The sequence below is a fragment of the Poecilia reticulata genome, chromosome 2 (assembly GCF_904066995.2).
Source record: "Poecilia reticulata chromosome 2, P_reticulata-male-v2, whole genome shotgun sequence".
NCBI classification, from domain to species: domain Eukaryota; kingdom Metazoa; phylum Chordata; class Actinopteri; order Cyprinodontiformes; family Poeciliidae; genus Poecilia; species Poecilia reticulata.
In genome coordinates, this window is record NC_088831.1 from 19724139 (window position 1) to 19741147 (window position 17009).

The following is a 17009-nucleotide window of genomic DNA, read 5'->3' on the forward strand; positions in this document are numbered from 1 at the left end:
AATTTTACTGTTATGATTGGTAATATTTCTGTTTTGCATGCCGTTTGTAGTTTGATTTATTGCTTCTGAACACTAGCCCCCAACACTAGCCATGTGTCAGCTTTATTAACAGTGTTTTTCAAAGGGGTGGTGGGAAAAATGAAAAACTACCAAAAATATATCTAAAATTTTTATTCACAATTTTTTAAATATAATTTTTCATTTTAATAAATTTGAATCATTATCATAAAATATAAATTAAGATAACTTATTGAAATGTTATTCCCCATACTCATGTTTCTTATAGGTTGTCAAATTTATCAGGCTGCTTAGCCTCTCAAGCTAGCAAAGCTAGCAAGCGCAAAATTATTTATTATAATTTTTATCATAGAATCTAATCTGTTTTACAATCATTATCATAAAATATAAGTTAAAATAACTTAATGAAATGTTATTCACCAGGCTCATCTGATTGGCTGCAAAATTTATCAAACTGCTTAGCTCCTCAAAGTAGCACGGCTGGCAAGCGCGAAATGGAAACATTTTCGTCAAGAAAAAGCCTGAAGGAACCTTCCAGAAGCCGCGCTGTGGAGAACACTGGTAAGCAGAAAAACATGGTCAACTAATATCAAAAGGTATATGGCAGTATTTATGCTAAACAAATGTAATAATCATTTAACATAGAATAAATGTGACAACAAACATTAAGCAAGTGAATGTTTCTCTGCATATTTTGTAGCATTGTCTGTGGGCTAGCCAAAAGCTAATGCTGTTTGGGGGGGCATGGCAGGGAAAAGTTTGGGAACTTCTATCACATTTTATTAACTAATTATTCAACTTAAGAGACTGTTATTCAGTTCAGCTGAGCCCTATCGATGCTCTTTAAACACCGCCTCTTTAAGAACGCCATGGTAACTCTGTGTTTGAGCGACATCCGACTGAACGGTTGGGCGTTGAATCGTAAGTCGCTGGCTTGGTCTTTTCTTTTGATTTAAGTTCTTCGTTTCCCCCCTGGCTGGCTGGTGTTTATTCCTTCAGTGAGTGTTAAGGCTGGTCATTTGGGAACACCAGCAACACACACAGGCTCCAATCACCAGTCCACACAAAATAACAACGTTGACTACAACAAACTGCTGAGTTTTCTGGTTGACACGTCATTTAAAACCATGTAATGGTTCTTCATGGCTGCAGCTCTCTGCAGGGAGTCCTTGGGGCAGAATCGTCCCCGTTGTCTGCCAGCGCTACACTCAGTACTTCATCCATAGAAAACACTCTCCAATGTATTTGCTCTGTCGCTTTAACAAAAGGATAATGTAGAGAGAACAACATGGCTAAATATAGCAGGGATGGGAAAAGGAACAAGCAGACTGCAGAGTTCTCCTTCTGTAGCATCGCTGCTGGAGCGGATGAGCATTAACCGGTCTGGACCAGTACGCTTTGGCACGTGTTCTACGACATTTTCCTGTTTTTGTTTTGTTGTTGATGTATAGACGTATTCAGTAGACAGAGGAGATTCTGAAGTGTTTTCAGATTCTCCATTATTTTATATCTATTTAGACACATTGGGTTGATATGAAAATGTGTAAAAGTGTGAATTACTGTTTGTCTAGTAATTATTGCAGGGCTGTAAATTCAAAATTCTATGGGCAATCAGTGTTGACAAAACTCTGTCACAGAAAAGCCAAAGACAAACTCCGCCTTGAAGAAGTCGTCACAACATGGCTGGTCTTTTAACCCTCTACCAACGTTTCTACCAGGGTTGCACTGAGAAGTTGCTCCTGTAATGAGCTCTGCTGATGTGCTGTGACGAGGTGTCTGCTAATTGCTGCTGGCTAGTCTGAAGGAGCTGAGTGCGGGAGGGGTGCTGTGTCACGTGGAAGCTCAGAAGCACGGAAACCGCAGCACGGACGAGGAGCTTCGTCCTGGAAGGCGGGGCTAGGTCCACCCAGGCGTTTTCCACAGCTGAATGGTTGCCATGGAGATTAAAGGGTTTCTCAAACATGCATTAAGGAATCAAAGCAACACTCTAGGAATGTTTTTGATGAAGGAATAATGTTATAAAGCCAAAAATATCTACTTTACATAACACTGCCCTTTGATACTGTAGGAAAAAAAGCGCTTTAACCGAAAACTATTTCTGCATTTGAAGTCTGGGGTGTGAACTCCAGACGTTTTCATTCACTTCCTAGCATTACTGCTATTAATGTGTGCTAGCGTATGGGAAAATATGGTAGATGCAGAGAGGCTTACTACAGTAGAGCCAGTAAATTATCCTGCTATAGTTACATTTATTATGGCGTCAAACAACAACACAGGGTGGCACATAAAGCTGGGTTCGCAATGTTTAAGGAGAAACTAATGATCACTGTAGAATAAATAAGTAGTGGATTGGTTTTCAATTAGATTGAATTAAACTAAATGACCTAACTGGTTCCAGCCCAGCCCGTTTTCCAGGAACCCAGAGAGGAGAAGTCGTCTCCTCCCTGCAGATACGCAGCCGCTCTCGTTCCGGGGAAAGATGGACTTCCGCCCCGGCCGAGCGGAGGATACATAACGGAGGAGGAGCGGTGACCTTCACACTCCCCCACAAACAATCGCTCATCCTCGGCTTCTCACTCCGCTCCTCATTCAGCTCACTCCCACGCTGTTTCTTCTGCAGCCTCCCGTTGTGCAGAAGAAGCAGGTGAAACATTTAGAAGCAGGATGGAGGGGAAAGAGGAAACAAGAGAAGAGACCCCTTCATCTATTCGTACTCCCAATCCAGACCTACACAGTGGTCATTTTGTCCCACATCCATCTAGTTTTGCTTTCCTCAACATCAAGGTTTTAACTTTTTTGATATACTTGCAAGATAAGCTTGGTTTTACACAAAAAATCTGTCATTTCCAGTTAAAAGGCTTTTTTCCCCCCCTAAACAAAATACGGGTAAAATCGGTTTACAAACTTTCCTTTAAGGAATCGATTTATTCTTGAACACCTCAATCCTCGTTTGACAGGTACAAGTCTTACTGATTTTGAGATGAATTTATTCTATATGAAACCAGATGTGAGAAAAAAAAAAAAAAAAAGAGCAGGGAAAAGGCCCTTTGCCACATTCTGAAAATTGGAAACACGTTTTGGCACCGGCTTCTTCCTCGCTTTGTCGACCCGACAGATGAGAGCACAAACTCCGCTCTCATCTGTTCGCGATGAATATTGAGGACTCAAATGTCAAGAACGGCGCACAAAGTGCAGGGGAAGGAAAAAAAAACCTGGAAGAGTCTGGAAAATGGTGAACCTATGAAATAAACAACGTTTGGGAACCCTGTAATCAGGCTGATGAGTTCAGATTTTCATTCTTCAACATCAAAAAACACATATATACAAATCAAATCCAGTTCCATTCCATTGACTTGATGGTAATCTGTCATTTTTGTGCAATTCACATGATTTAACAAGCAGATTAACCCGATTCGTTTCCACAAACGGGGCAAAGATCGATAATTGTTCAGCCTCTTAAAAGATTCATCTGCCTTTGGCATTACACCCAGCAGGTGGTCTGAGCAGCAGGTTATACAACACAAACACGTAAACCTGTGCGTCATCTTTAAGGAGCTTTACGTGATTCTGAACTAAAATGTCACTGTATCCAGAACGCCTCCAGATTTTACTCTTGCTGAAGCAAATCGCCAGTGACGACGTTTCCTTCACACGCACTGGAAATAAAACGAGCTGCCTCGACCTTTAATACCAAGCAGGACGACATTTAGCTGTGAATCTACCGCCACTGGTCCCGTTCCTCTTAGCGTGACCCACCTTTTAGTTTCTCTGCCAGCAGCCCCGCCTCGTGCTCAGAGTAGTGCACGACGGGGGGAGGAGACGGCGGACGCAGGCGGTCTTCGTGAATTTTTCGCCGGTGCCTCTCCTCCCTGGCCAGCAGGCGCTGCTTGCACTCCCACTCGTACAAATCGTCCCTGGCCTGAGCGAAGTCCACGTGGATCCTCCCGGAGTCCTTCTTGTCCGTGCTGGAGCCGATGCGCATCCGATATCCTGAACAAGAAACAGCGAAGCGCGGTAAACTCTCATAAAAGGTTGAGTCCTCCGTTCGCCAGGCTCTTGGGATCTAACATGATCTGCCTTACACCAAGTTTTCTGCCAGAAAAACAGAAGTTAATCGACTCTGGAGACACATTTGATAGACTGACTACGTTCCTAACAAAGTTAGAGATACTGCAGATGATCAACAGAGTCAGAAGTAATATTACAGTGGATTCTCCGGAGTCAGGCGACACCAAAATATCACAAATAGCTATAAGTAAGTACAACCTGGGTTTATTTAGTCCTGATAACAAAATCAAAATATAAAATATGAGCTTTTTGCTCACCTGACAAATATAGAGCCTTGTCAATCATGAACTCCTCGCTGAAACGAATGTGGCAGAAGTTCTTCTTGCTCTTCCGGATGGCGATGATGTCCCCACACTGGTCGAACACCTCCCTGATGATGTCCTCCGTGGCGTTCTCAGGCAGGCCTCCCACAAACACCGTCTTACAGCCGGGGGGCCGCTCCCGCGTCGACGGAGGGGGCAGATCTGAGGTCACCAGCACAGGCGTCATTACGCCGCAGTGTAATCGTTTTCTAAACTGGGACAAATCTGCAACTCATGAGACGATATTTAGGCTTTACTTGATACGTCTATCGATATTCTGGTAGTTATTGCTTAATCTGCTTTGGATCTCCTTTTTAAGAAACAACTGTCCCCCAGAGAACGGGCTGACGGGTTCTTACTGGGGTTCTGAGGGAACAGAGTGCAGCTCTTGCAGTGGATGATCTCCTTGATGACAGGCACGTCGGGGGGAATGGGTGGAGGCGGGACCAGGCTGATGCCTCCCATCATGGGGTTGATTGGTGCAATAAGGCCCAGTCCGGGGTCGAATCTCGGGATGCACAGAGATTCTGTAGGACAGACAGCAGAACAACAACAGCAAACAACACAGACTGTTTGAAATCGGCAAGACGAAACAGTTTTACACCACTAAATTAATCGAAGGCAATATTTAATCGGATATGATTTTTTAAGATTTACTTGAGAGTTTGCACAAGATCGCAACACATTACGACCGTCAAAAACGCGTCTTCAAGTTTGACACGTGTTCACTTTGAATGCAGACGCTTGACATTTTGTTCTACACCTAATGCTTTCCAACTTCATGTTGGAATGGCCTAGTCAAAACTCAGGCCTAATCGTGTTTGGAAGAATGTAATTTAATGGTCTTCTCGTATTGTAACCTTTAATTCAGTGATGTCCAGGGGCCAAAAACCGGCAAATTTAAACTATTGGCATTTTTCATTTAAACTCACTAAATGAAAGTTGAGCTCAGTGTGATTTTTGTTTTGTTTAGTTTTATTTTACATTCTCAACAATAAGCCAAATTTTAATCTGTACATCATTAAGAAGGGCTTCAGACTGTTATTAAAAGAAAAACAATTTCAAAATTTTTTTAGTCATCCATTGTTCTGTTGGACAGATATTCTTTTACCACTCTAGACTTGTGGCCAGGGGCCTAACAAAGTCATCTCAAAGGCCACAAATGGCCCCCAGACCACACTTTGGACACCCCTGCTTTAAGATATAATTGGCAGGTCGAAGCTTTATCAAGCCAGAGACCTCAGAGGATCTCAATGCAGAACTGAGGTCATCATGACAATTTATAGGATTATTATCACACTTTTAAGGTCTCCTAAAACTGGTGTCTTGTTTTCCTCATGCTGGATTTTGATAAAGCTTCTTCTTTTTTTTTTTTAACTAAAATACTGTTTAAAGTACAGCTCCAAATAGTACATTAATAAACTGCTCTCCAACTTATCAGAAACATAAAAAGATCCCGGCCTCAAAAGTGGGTCAGACAACAAAGGAAGGAAAACCAAAGAGATAAAAAAGCTTCGCTATAATCTGGGAGGTAGCAGATAGGAAGAAGAGAAAGCTGCAGATTGGATCTGTGGTGGAAAGAAAAAAAAAATGAAAATACATCATCTGAAATAGGCCTGCGGGAAAGATGGAGGAGAAGGAGGGAAGAACAGGGTGTCTTTTCTCCAGGACAAAGAAAGTGAAGAAGAATGGGGAAGATAAACAATGAGAAAACAGAGGCGACAGCAGCAATGCCTCTCCTGTCTGGAGTGGTGGGTGGGGTGGGGGGTTGCAGGAGGGCGGTGCAGCGCCACACGTCTCCCCCCCCCTCCTCCCCCCGTCTCCCACACTGCAATAACAAGGGAGCGGGAGGAACAGAACGTCAGCAGAAAATCCTCCTGCACGGCGGCCCCACAGAGTCGCAGCTCCGCCGCCAACACAGTGATTCAAATCGCACGAGAGAGGGGCTGTCACAGGAGGACGTGATGAACGCCTCCCGAATCGTAATTTAATAGAAATAAATGTTTCTTTTGTTTCTCTGTGCACAGAACTGATAAAATGCAGCCCTGATTCACAGTGAAAGCCTTTTCTTTTCTTTTCTTTTTTTTTTACTGCTGCTGCTGGTCTGAACAGTCGGAACACGAGAGAAAACAGAGACTGAGGCTCTTTAAATGTCCTGTTGACTTAACGAGGAGGGGAATTTAGCACTTATGCTAATTTGATAAAAATCAAGATGAAATACTGTTTAATTTTTGCAAACTGGCTCAAGGTCGGTCAGATTGGATGGAGAACATCAATTTTAAAGGGGCAACGTTATGTAAAAGCAATGTTTTTTTTAGCTTTTCACGACCACAAGGTGTTGTCTCTCTACATGGTTGTTAGCCACCCCTGAGTTGGGGTTGTTGGCAGCTGGAACCAGGCAGCGTACAACCAACAAGAGGCTCGTATCATTTTGGTTTGGTTAAAATCCAGGTGGGAACACTTTGTTTCACCAGCACTCCAAACAGGCACTGTACACTGGCCCCTCTGGCATTGTCATTCACACTTATGTGTTGTGCTACTGTTCTGAGCTACAATCATGCTCTTTTAAACACTTACGCAATTATTTATTTATTTTTCTAGTGAATTATCTTGCCACTTTTAAACCGTATTTTTCTTAGAGAGGCTTGTTTTCTGAGCAGCTATTCTAACAGATGTGTTAGGAATAACCGCAGTAACTCCTAACATATCTGGAATTTTTTTCTTTAGCATTCAAACAAACTCAATCCTGCAGGCCCTCAATGCTGCAGGCCCTCAATGCTTTCGCGTTTGGAAAATAATATTGGAGCCGCATAATATCGGAGATCTTCAGGCTTATCAAAAAGAGAAATAAAAACATGCGGCGAGATAATCGGGCATAAATCTGAGCCGCTGCAGCACTAAGAGATTCTTCAGGTCCTATGAAAACTCATTAAAGTGCCTTCTGCTGTAACCCCCTGACAGGTAAATTGCACATCTCTGTGTCACGCATTCACTGTAATCACACGGGGGTCGCTTCTCGCTCCCGGCTCTTCTCTCGGAGCCAAACATCAAGCCGAGCCAGGTTCGTTTGTTTGGCTCCGAGCTCTGGCTCTGCCTCTGCCAGAGACTCAAACACAGGAAGAGATAGAGAAAGAGGCACAATAAACACACACACACACAGAGGCAGGCACAGCCAAAATCGGGGGCAAATAAACGCAACCCCCCCCCCAAAAAAAAAAACACGATTTGAAGGGAGAAAAATAAGTGTTTAAGCCCGGTAAATGTGATTATTTTAAAAACGGCTTAAAGCGGAACCGCCAAAAGACGTGAGCCGCGGCGGCAGCCTGGCAGCGAGACATCTGACTGCGATTAGTGCGCCGCAGAGACGCGGACTGTGAGGTTTAAAGTCATCCTGAGTCTAATATTTAATTGAAACAAACATCCGAACGTGACCTGGACACGTCTCCAGCCCTATTAATCATGTGAGAGACAGTAGACGCTCCTGTAGGATTCCACCAAAACCCAAATCTGCAATTTGTAGGCTAATTTTCAGAACAATTTTCTGCGTGCTCCCTGAGCGCCTGTATTCATCAATTATAAAAACAATATCCAGAACCAGATGCCGGCAGAGCCGTCAAACCTCCTGTGAGAGAATTTGTTTGCTTAAAACTAGAGACGCACGATCCACTTTTTCCACCTCCGATATCGATAGCTGAGGTTTGATATCGGCCAATACCGATCCGATACGAACAGTACTGAATTGACTCAAAATGTTTATTTTATTCAAACCCAGAAATAAATGTACTAAATTACAAATGTATCTGATAACTCTGCACCACCACAGCACACTTGAATGGACCAATAGATTCACAGGCTTGGTAGAATGCTAAATGTGCTAATGGAGGAGAAACAACTTACCTTACATTAAAACTGTTTATACGCCGCCATCGGTGGCTATGCTAACTAGCATTAGCAATCATGGCAGGATCTGTTATGGAAGAACTAGCTGTAGCATAGCAAAGAGCAAGGGGGAGGCTGTGAGCAGTGCGTATACAAGGGTGATTGACAGCACTAAGACTCTCCTCCTGGCTCTGATTCTAGCCGGGAGTGATGGATTTCTGCCAATGGCAGTAGAACCACAGGGAAGTGATGGATGAGCTTGATTTTTTTCATGTTATCATGTCTCATATTACACTATTATGACATAGTGAAAGTTTTAACAAATATGTCAAATAAAAAAAAGTTTGCAAACAGTTACGTACAGGACTAAGAAAGATGAATAAAAACTCCATCTTACAGTCACGTACAGAAATAAACATACTTTTCAGAATCCTCACGTTTGTGCGTATTGTTGTTCATTTTGACCCTAGAGCGTCACTGTTTTACCGTGAATTTGATATTTATCCAGATTTAAGTGCAGCCCAAACTAAGAACACTTGTATCTCATGGTATTCATTTCAGTCGGGCAAAAGCTGTGGACACCTTCACCACCGCTGCGTAAACATGAGACCGTCTCTCTCCTGGAAGTGTCAACACATGTTTTTGTGATTCGCAGCTAAAGCTCCACATACTGCATCAGATTCACTTCATGTCACGCTTGTCTCATTTTCCCTAAACGTTCCCACATGTGGCGGAGGAGGACGTCCGTTTCCAGAGGTGAAGGTAGCGGAGCGTCATGCCATCACTATGATGTCATCACGCATTTTACTTCACCACAGAACTTATCCGGGTCCACACGCTGAAACATTCTGGCAACAAACACACAATTATACAGAAATTAAAAGAAACTTGTGTGTAGAATAAATATTGTGTTGTTGGAGTTCAGTTAAAATCCCTCTGTGTTTTGTAAAGTTTTCACACACTCAGTATGAGGAATTACAGAACATTTGGGCGTCACAGAAGGACAGAAACTGAAGGACTGAATAACTCCAGATGCACACAGCTCTGTTTTTTGTTTCTTTTTCCTGAGGCCGGCATTCCCGAGAAAAGTGCCACAGCTGGATATCTGGAAGCAGATCTTGAAAAGATGGAAAGGAGCGTCGCAACAGAGGAGAAACGCCGGACATTTATTTTGGAGCGAGTTCTGCTCAGTGAAGCTCATTAGAGCGACAGCAGTGCTTGGAAACATCTGGTACTGCAGATAAATTCACACACATGCAAAATCTCTCACTTCAGAGAGTTCCACCACTTCTTTGCATGTCTGGTGTGCAATTTAAAATCAATCGAAAAGAAAAGAAGTGCTGCTTTTTTTAAAATAACACAATCCTAAGTTTTTTGCATAATTATTTTACAAATTCTTGTTTTTTTTGTTTTTTGCACCAGTCGTCTTTAATTGCAGTATTCAGACAGAAAACAGACAAAAAGGTCTTGATATCGGGAGTCAAAGCCTGGATGCCTGTGTTGAGGACAAACAGACTTTAGGACAAACAGACCCAGATGTTCAGGGCGGTGTGTCTCGTTAGCCTCCTAGATATCAAATATGACTTAAAGGAAATTTGACTTAATTTAACGCCTTGAAATTGGGCCTCTGTCCCTTTAAGAAGCTCCTGCTCTTTTTGTAACTCCTCCTTCAGGAAGTCATCACAACATGGCTCCTCTATTAATCCTTTATCAATGTTTTTACCAGCGCTTCACTAAGAAGTACTTTCTATAATGAGCTCAGGAAATGCACAGTTCCAGGTGTTTGCTAATTGCTGCTGGCTAGTCTGGAGGAGCTGCTATGTGAGGTGGAAGCTTGGAAACTGCAGCTCTGAGGAGGAGCTGCACCTCGAAGGCGGGGCTAAGTCCACCCAGGCATTTTGGCAATCCTGAATGGTTGCCATGGAGATAAAAGGATTTCTCAGACATGCATGAACAAGCCAAGGCAACACTTGAGGTATGTTTTTGAGGGAACAACATTATAACATGACATAAAGCTGAACAAAGTCAATTCTACATAATGCTGCCCAGCTAAGCATAAACATCTCCGCACTTTTCACATTTTCATTTCTAAGAACATAATATTTCTTCGACCTTCTATTTATTCACCCCTTTTTCTTTTTTTTTTACTTTGAGTGTAAATCTTGACAACAAGCCCATGCTAGCACCGCGCCGCTCATTCTGGATGTTGTAGGATTTACATTTTTAATTAAATGTGCTCAGATTTAAAGTGTATGCTTTTATTGTCTCTGCGCAGGCAGGGAAAAGGACCATCAAACAGGAGAAAAAGGCATCTTCACATGTAGCCAGAGATAAAGACATAATCCTCAACACAATGACATGAAAGACTTCACGTAGCGAGAAGGCAGTACCTGAAACCAGCTGCTGCCCGCTGATGCCCACAGGCATGATGCCCAGGTTGTTCATGGCTGTGGCCCAGGCTCCATGATCAGCAATGGGGATGCTCAGGGGGTTCTGCTCAGCTCCAAGGTTACCTGGACCATCAGCTGCTGGAACAAATTTGTCGGAAACAGACAATCTTTCATCCCGAAAATCACCAACCTTGATTTGCTCAAAGTTTTGTCAGGCAGTTTCAGCTTTTCATTATTTACCACTGGCCATAGCAGGTCGTCCTTTGTCGTCGTCGTCTGAAGTCCTGTCATCAGATTGCCTGTGAGACAGACGGAGCCATGGATCAGCGGACGTGTCGGCTAGTTTGGTCTGATCCGCTTTCACGGTTTACCTGTGCGAGACAGAAAACAAGGAAAAATAGGGACAAAGTCATCGAAGGAAAAAAAAACTCAGTAGGAATCTACATTAGTGGATTTTTTTTTAGACACGGTTGCAATTCCCAGCTGTGTTTCCAGCAATAAAAGCCGCACACGCACACACACACACACACACACACACACACACACACACACACTCCTGATCCGTGCGCACCGACAACGGCCAAACATCGGTTTTTAATCTTCTCGTCCTTAAGCGTCGCCAGCACTCACTGGTGTGCACACGCAAACAAACGCAGGCCCGGGCCGTTTTATGTGGGCCGTTTGTGGGCTGGCACCGCTGTAGTCACCCACCTGAGAGCGCTGCGCCGGGCGAACCGCACAGGATCCGATGGAAAACATGAAACAACCTCATTAGCTGAGCCAGAAGGGCATCGATGACAGAAGCCATGCAGGATGCATGCTAGCTGAGCTGGAACGGTTAATCAAATTAACAACTTATTCAAACAATCGTCAAATAATTGATTACCGTATTTTCCGCACTATAAGGCGCACCTAAAAACCTTCAATTTCCTCAAAAGCCGACAGTGCGCCTTATATATGGACCAATATTAAGCCACATCAGGTCTAACAACTACGGTAAGTAGCCGCCGACTTAATTTTCGCCCGTAGAAGAAGAAGCGCGTGGTGCATGCTGGGATAGTTGTCAGAACGCTGGTTTGTTAATAAAGTTTGACTGACCTATCTACCTACGAACCTGATAATCAGGTCGTCTGCAGGTCTTTTAGCACCACGTTCTCCACGAACATGCTGTGCGTGAACGCAGAAGGGTCACCATCGTCCGGCCACGCCCCGGCCACGCCCCGGCCCAGTTGCAGAAGGCTCTCCTCGCCAACCGGAGTCGGACTGTTTTGTTGACATTGTTTAGTGCAGCTCCATCTAGTGGATGCATAACGTAACTCCAGCCTCCGCTGTAGCTTCTATTCTATGCGTCTTATATATGAAAATAGTTTTAAAATAGGCCATTCATTGAAGGCGCGCCTTATAATCCGGTGCGCCTTAATAGTGCGGAAAATGATATTTACCAAACGATTAATAACTTACTAAACAATCAGTTAATATTTTACTAAGCAGTTAATCAACTGTTTAGTAATTTGTTAATCCATTATGATTAATAGATTAATTGTTTACTGAGTTATTAATCATTTAGTAATGATTCAGTAATTAAGTATCATAATCGAATACATTTAGCTAATCGATTGATCGTTTACTAAGCAATTAAGGCCTATTTGTGGCTTCAAAAAAGGTCATTTCCTCAAAGAACAACACACTCAGCTGTAAATAAGTCACAACTGTACAAATATATGTTGCATTTAAGATAAAAACAGACCCTTTGTCTGCAAATATGTTCTGGAAACCAAACTGATCGTAAAGGTCTGCGTCACATTTGGCAAAAAAAAAAGTTGATGATCCCCAAAACTTCAAACTAAGAGCATCATACCATGTCCAGGACCTGGACGCCTTGTCGTAGTTGATGGAGAAATGAGAGTTGGCAGATCTCGAGGGCTGAAGCATGGTAACCCTAACACCACACTAGGCAGGGTTAATCAGCGCTTTTAATTAGGAGAACAGCGAAACTTCGACGTGTCTCAGTGCAACAATGAAGCGGCGGGTGTTTGGTATGCGGCGCACATCTCCCTTCCTCCCTCTCTCTCTCTCTCCCTAACCTCCGTCTCTCTCTGTCAATGTCTGTCAGACCACACTGTGCAGCAATCTTCATTTTTCACTTCTGACACCGGGAAACCAGCCGGGCCTCTCGCCACATCCCCTTTTAATTGAGACACAATCATATCGACGAGTTTTTATTAATGACTACACGCCGTGACGTGTAGTTCAGGGACGCTCGCAGCTGGACTCGCACGGAGACCGTCCTTGATGTAGACCTTTCTCTCGATTATGAATCTGATTACTGAGAGGAAAAAATATGGAATGGAACCAAACTGTCTGCTGCAGCTGTAGGCGGAGATGGTGATGCCCATCAGCAGAGAAGAGTCAGCCAATCAAATACTTCACTCTGGAGTGACATGATGATGCTCCGCTGTTTCGGATGAGAACTTACTGATGATGTGCCAGTGCAGTGGATCCTAGTATTGTCTGCAGGGTGCATTCTACGTACTGCAGCTGTGTACTCTGTATTACAGTGTGAAAATGTGATGACGCAAGCAACAGGAAGTGAAAGCACAGCAGGGTTTTCTCACAATATAACACGAAATGTAGCTGTGATTTATAATGGAGTATCAGGGCCTCTGCAGACTGAAATAAAAACATAAATTTCTGCCGAAAGAAAATGTCTCAAATTTTCAAGAAAACAGTTGGACATTTCTGAGCGTCAAAAGTCCCACATTTTTGTCTGAGAAATTTTGGGCAAAACTTTTGTGAAGATTTTGACTTTTCGAGCTCAGAAATTTCAACGTTTATTTATTTTTTTTTATGGACAAGAAGTGATGAGGAGAATGTCAGTACTGCTGTCAGGACGGACAAAGAGCCTGTATGAGACACAACAACGGAAATATAACCTGCTTCTGATCTGCCTACGCAGAACTGAGGGGACGTTGTGTTGCCAACAGAGACGGGTATTTTGTCATTTAAATGATTATGTGAGATGGACTGACTGGAGTTTTTTTGTGTTGATCAAATGCATCTACTTTCTTCTGTGAATTTAAGTTTTGACAAACTTTATTATAATTTTAATAAATCGTTAAAAGGAAAACCTCCAGAGGCCCAAAGTAGCCGTCATGATGGGTCATTTTTTATTCATAGTAGCAATGGACGTTTTTACAACCTTGCTCAAATATGTATTTATGACATTTATGTCATAAGCCTAACACACATTAAAAAATACAGCTACTATCTCACTAGTTTTACCATTATTGGTATCCTCATTTTTACTATAACTAGTGTTATTAACTATAATAATCCTGCCAGGAAAAAACAATGCTGATCGTTTAAAAAGGGATTTCTCTTACGAAATGTCACGTTTTACTGGAGCCAAAATGCAAATGCCAGCCACTTTCACATCAAGACGACATTTAGCGCGATAAAAAAATAAATAAAAAAAATAAATAAAAGGGCACAAAGTGGGAAAAAAATTCAAGCAAGGTCCCACACAACAAAACTCACTGACATGTTGACTGGCTGATAGGGGAAGAAAGATGAGATTCAATTTGATTTTCCATCAGCTGAGAGAGAAACCCAGACTAGAGGAGGCAGGGCTTCTGCAAGCCTGACAAACAGCAGAGCTGCTAACATCGCTCCCTCTCCTCACTGCGAGTTACACATCAATTTGACAAACACATCTACACACACAAACACACACCTAATCCAGGTAAGGATCGCATGTTTAATGGGCTGCAGCAGGCACTTATTTAAAATCTACACAGACTCAAACACCTGGAGCGACGTTCTGTCTGCGGGAACTGCTTCTTTATCCTGCTGCTTACTTGTTCATATCAGCCCGTCCTGTCAAATCTGCCTGATTTTCTCCCCAGGGGAATAGGTGCGTGTGTGTGTTTGAGGATGTAATGCACCATAGCAGAGTTGACGACTGCCTTGTGTACTAATAGGAGTGTAGAAACAAACACTGTAGTTGTTAAAGACGTTAAATGAATCGCCTCAAAAACAACCGTCTTTTTGGGGGCTATCTGGTGTTTCCTCACCAGATAGTTTGGTAGACTTGGTTTGATTGGAGACCAAAATAGCAACATTTGATCCATTTTCAGCTGCTGCTGTTTTCTTTCAGATTGCACAATTCATTTAAAAATGCTATTCCCCTCCTCGCCTGTGGAGGCGCTGCACTGAGAACCACTGAAAGAAGCGACACTATAACCTCAGACGAAGATACTGAACTCAACTTCCTTCTTTATTAAATGTAACCAAAAGTGGAGAAGCGTCAGATTTTAGCGGATGTAGGATTTCACTTTAGTCTTTGGTAAAAGACCACGAGCCGTTTCTCCCGCTAGCGCTGGTCACGTGCGTTTGTTTCGGTTGTATTTACCCAGAATGCCCTGCGGTATAGTCTGCTTCCTGTTTTTGGAGCGGTATCTGGTACATTTGCATCCACATATGCGTTTGAACCACAACCAAACTAAGAATGTAGAATTAGCTTTTTTGGTTTGATTGAGCATTCACACGTTCCCAAACGAACCGGATTTTTTTAGGCAAACAAACTGGAGTTCAATTAAAGTGAACTAAACAAGGCTGGTGGGAATGCTCCCTTAGTTAATATTATGAACAAATTTACACCGATTTTATTTCTTCATTAATAATAACTGATAAAAAATAGAAAACACTGATTTGGTGGAGATAAAAAATCTCCAGCTAGAGGAGCGCCAATGATCAACAGGAAAGTTAACTGGACGAAGTAAAGTTATTTTATTCCACTGTTCTGGGTTTTTAGCTTCTATCTGCAATGCAGCATAAAGTATTTAGGGAAGTAAGTAACAAACTTGGATACTTTAGCACAAATCATTGCTATTTACAATCTAGAAAACACTGATTTGATTTAAAACTTCAAACGTCAATTATTTAGAATTGCAATACAGCAACCAACAGAAAATGTTTTTCTGCTACTCAAAAGAACCTTACACTTAGTTCCCAGATCAAACCACTAACTTTTATTGCCCTAATCAAACAATCCAGACACCGACCTCTAAAGGAAACTGAATAAATACCAACTTTAGTCCATTTGTCAGGGAACCAACATGGTGCCTGGACAAAATCTGAAAGCTTTGTCCAACATTTCATCAGCTTTAGCCACACTTCTGATCATGTGTTTTCCGGTAAAGAAACTTTTTTTGTATAAAATGCTGTGGGCTTGTGAAAGCTGCTTTAGCATAAGAGACTAAAGTGCCACAGGTTGTTCTCGAACTAAAAATGACAAAAAAAAGGGAAGCGGTTGCTATAATTTTCCCCTGTCTACACTCTCTCTCTCTCATTTTTTTTCTTCTGAGAGCAGACCGGCCGATGCCAAACGACAATCCGAGCGTTTCTGCTCACTTTCACACACTATGAAATATTCACAGCCGAACGCATGTCCTCTAAATTATTTATGAGCTCAGTTGATCTCTGAATCATTCACACAAAGCAACAGCAGGAGGTGCTCTGTCAAAATAATACTCAGACACACAGTCAGAGATGCACAATCATATTTGCATACATACTTATTCTCAGTTGGGCTCAAGCAGCATAAAAGCAGACAGCTTTGGATTGCTGAATTCCAGAAAGGTAAGAAATCTGGGTGTTTTTGGAAATCTGGAGGTAGGTTTTAAAATTTCTGTAATTTGAGGATCTCAAATATTTATTAAGAACAGAATACATAATATTGATGTCAACATCACATCCGCTTAGCATATTTATTCTGGCTATTAGTGCTTCAAATAGCAAGTTGATGCTGCGCAGCTAGCAAGCGCGTGCTTCTAACTAGCTAGTTCCACTGGCAGATTATTTCACTTATAACATGGGAAATATAAAATACATCTAGTTATAAGTGAGATAAGTTGCTAGTGGAACTAGCTAGTAAGCCGCTGCTTGCTTGCTAGCAAGTTCCACTAGCAACTTATTTTAATTATAATATGTGGAGAAAATCTTGTTTTTAGTGAAATATCAGTGGAACTAGCAAGTTAGCATGGGCTGCTAGCTAACAAGTTAGCCTAAGCTGCTTACTACCTGGTTTCACTGGCAACTCTTTTTACTTAAAACGTGGAAATAGCTAGTTAGCATTAGCTGCTTACTGGCTAGTTCCACTAGCAACTTATTTTACTTTTTCCAACTGAAAAAAGTCTTCCACTGTAACTGGCTATCTATTGCAACTAGCTAGTTCACAGGTAAATTATTTAACTTTTAACCTGGGAAAACATTTCATATTTTATGTTCTGCTTCTGCCTTTGCAGAATGAACTTAGTGACGATAAATGCAGCTTTAATATTAATCTGGGGAC

The 17009-nt window shown here is 42.2% G+C and overlaps 1 protein-coding gene across 5 annotated transcripts in view; it reads right to left on the bottom strand.

Annotated features, from left to right (window-relative positions):
* Positions 1-17009, bottom strand: part of enox1 (ecto-NOX disulfide-thiol exchanger 1) — an 88579-nt gene that overhangs the window by 18858 nt on the left and 52712 nt on the right. For 4 of the 5 annotated variants that reach the window (XM_008402274.3, XM_008402275.3, XM_081599718.1 and 1 more), the window contains exons 2-6: positions 10898-11028; positions 10658-10795; positions 4748-4915; positions 4344-4550; positions 3775-4008 (exon numbers count right to left, since the gene is read on the bottom strand). In XM_008402274.3, coding sequence (XP_008400496.1) covers positions 3775-4008; positions 4344-4550; positions 4748-4915; positions 10658-10795; positions 10898-10907 — 757 coding nt within the window. In that variant the 5' untranslated portion in view covers positions 10908-11028. The remainder of the gene's footprint in view (positions 1-3774; positions 4009-4343; positions 4551-4747; positions 4916-10657; positions 10796-10897; positions 11029-17009) is intronic. The other variant, XM_008402277.3, reaches the window with a different exon arrangement.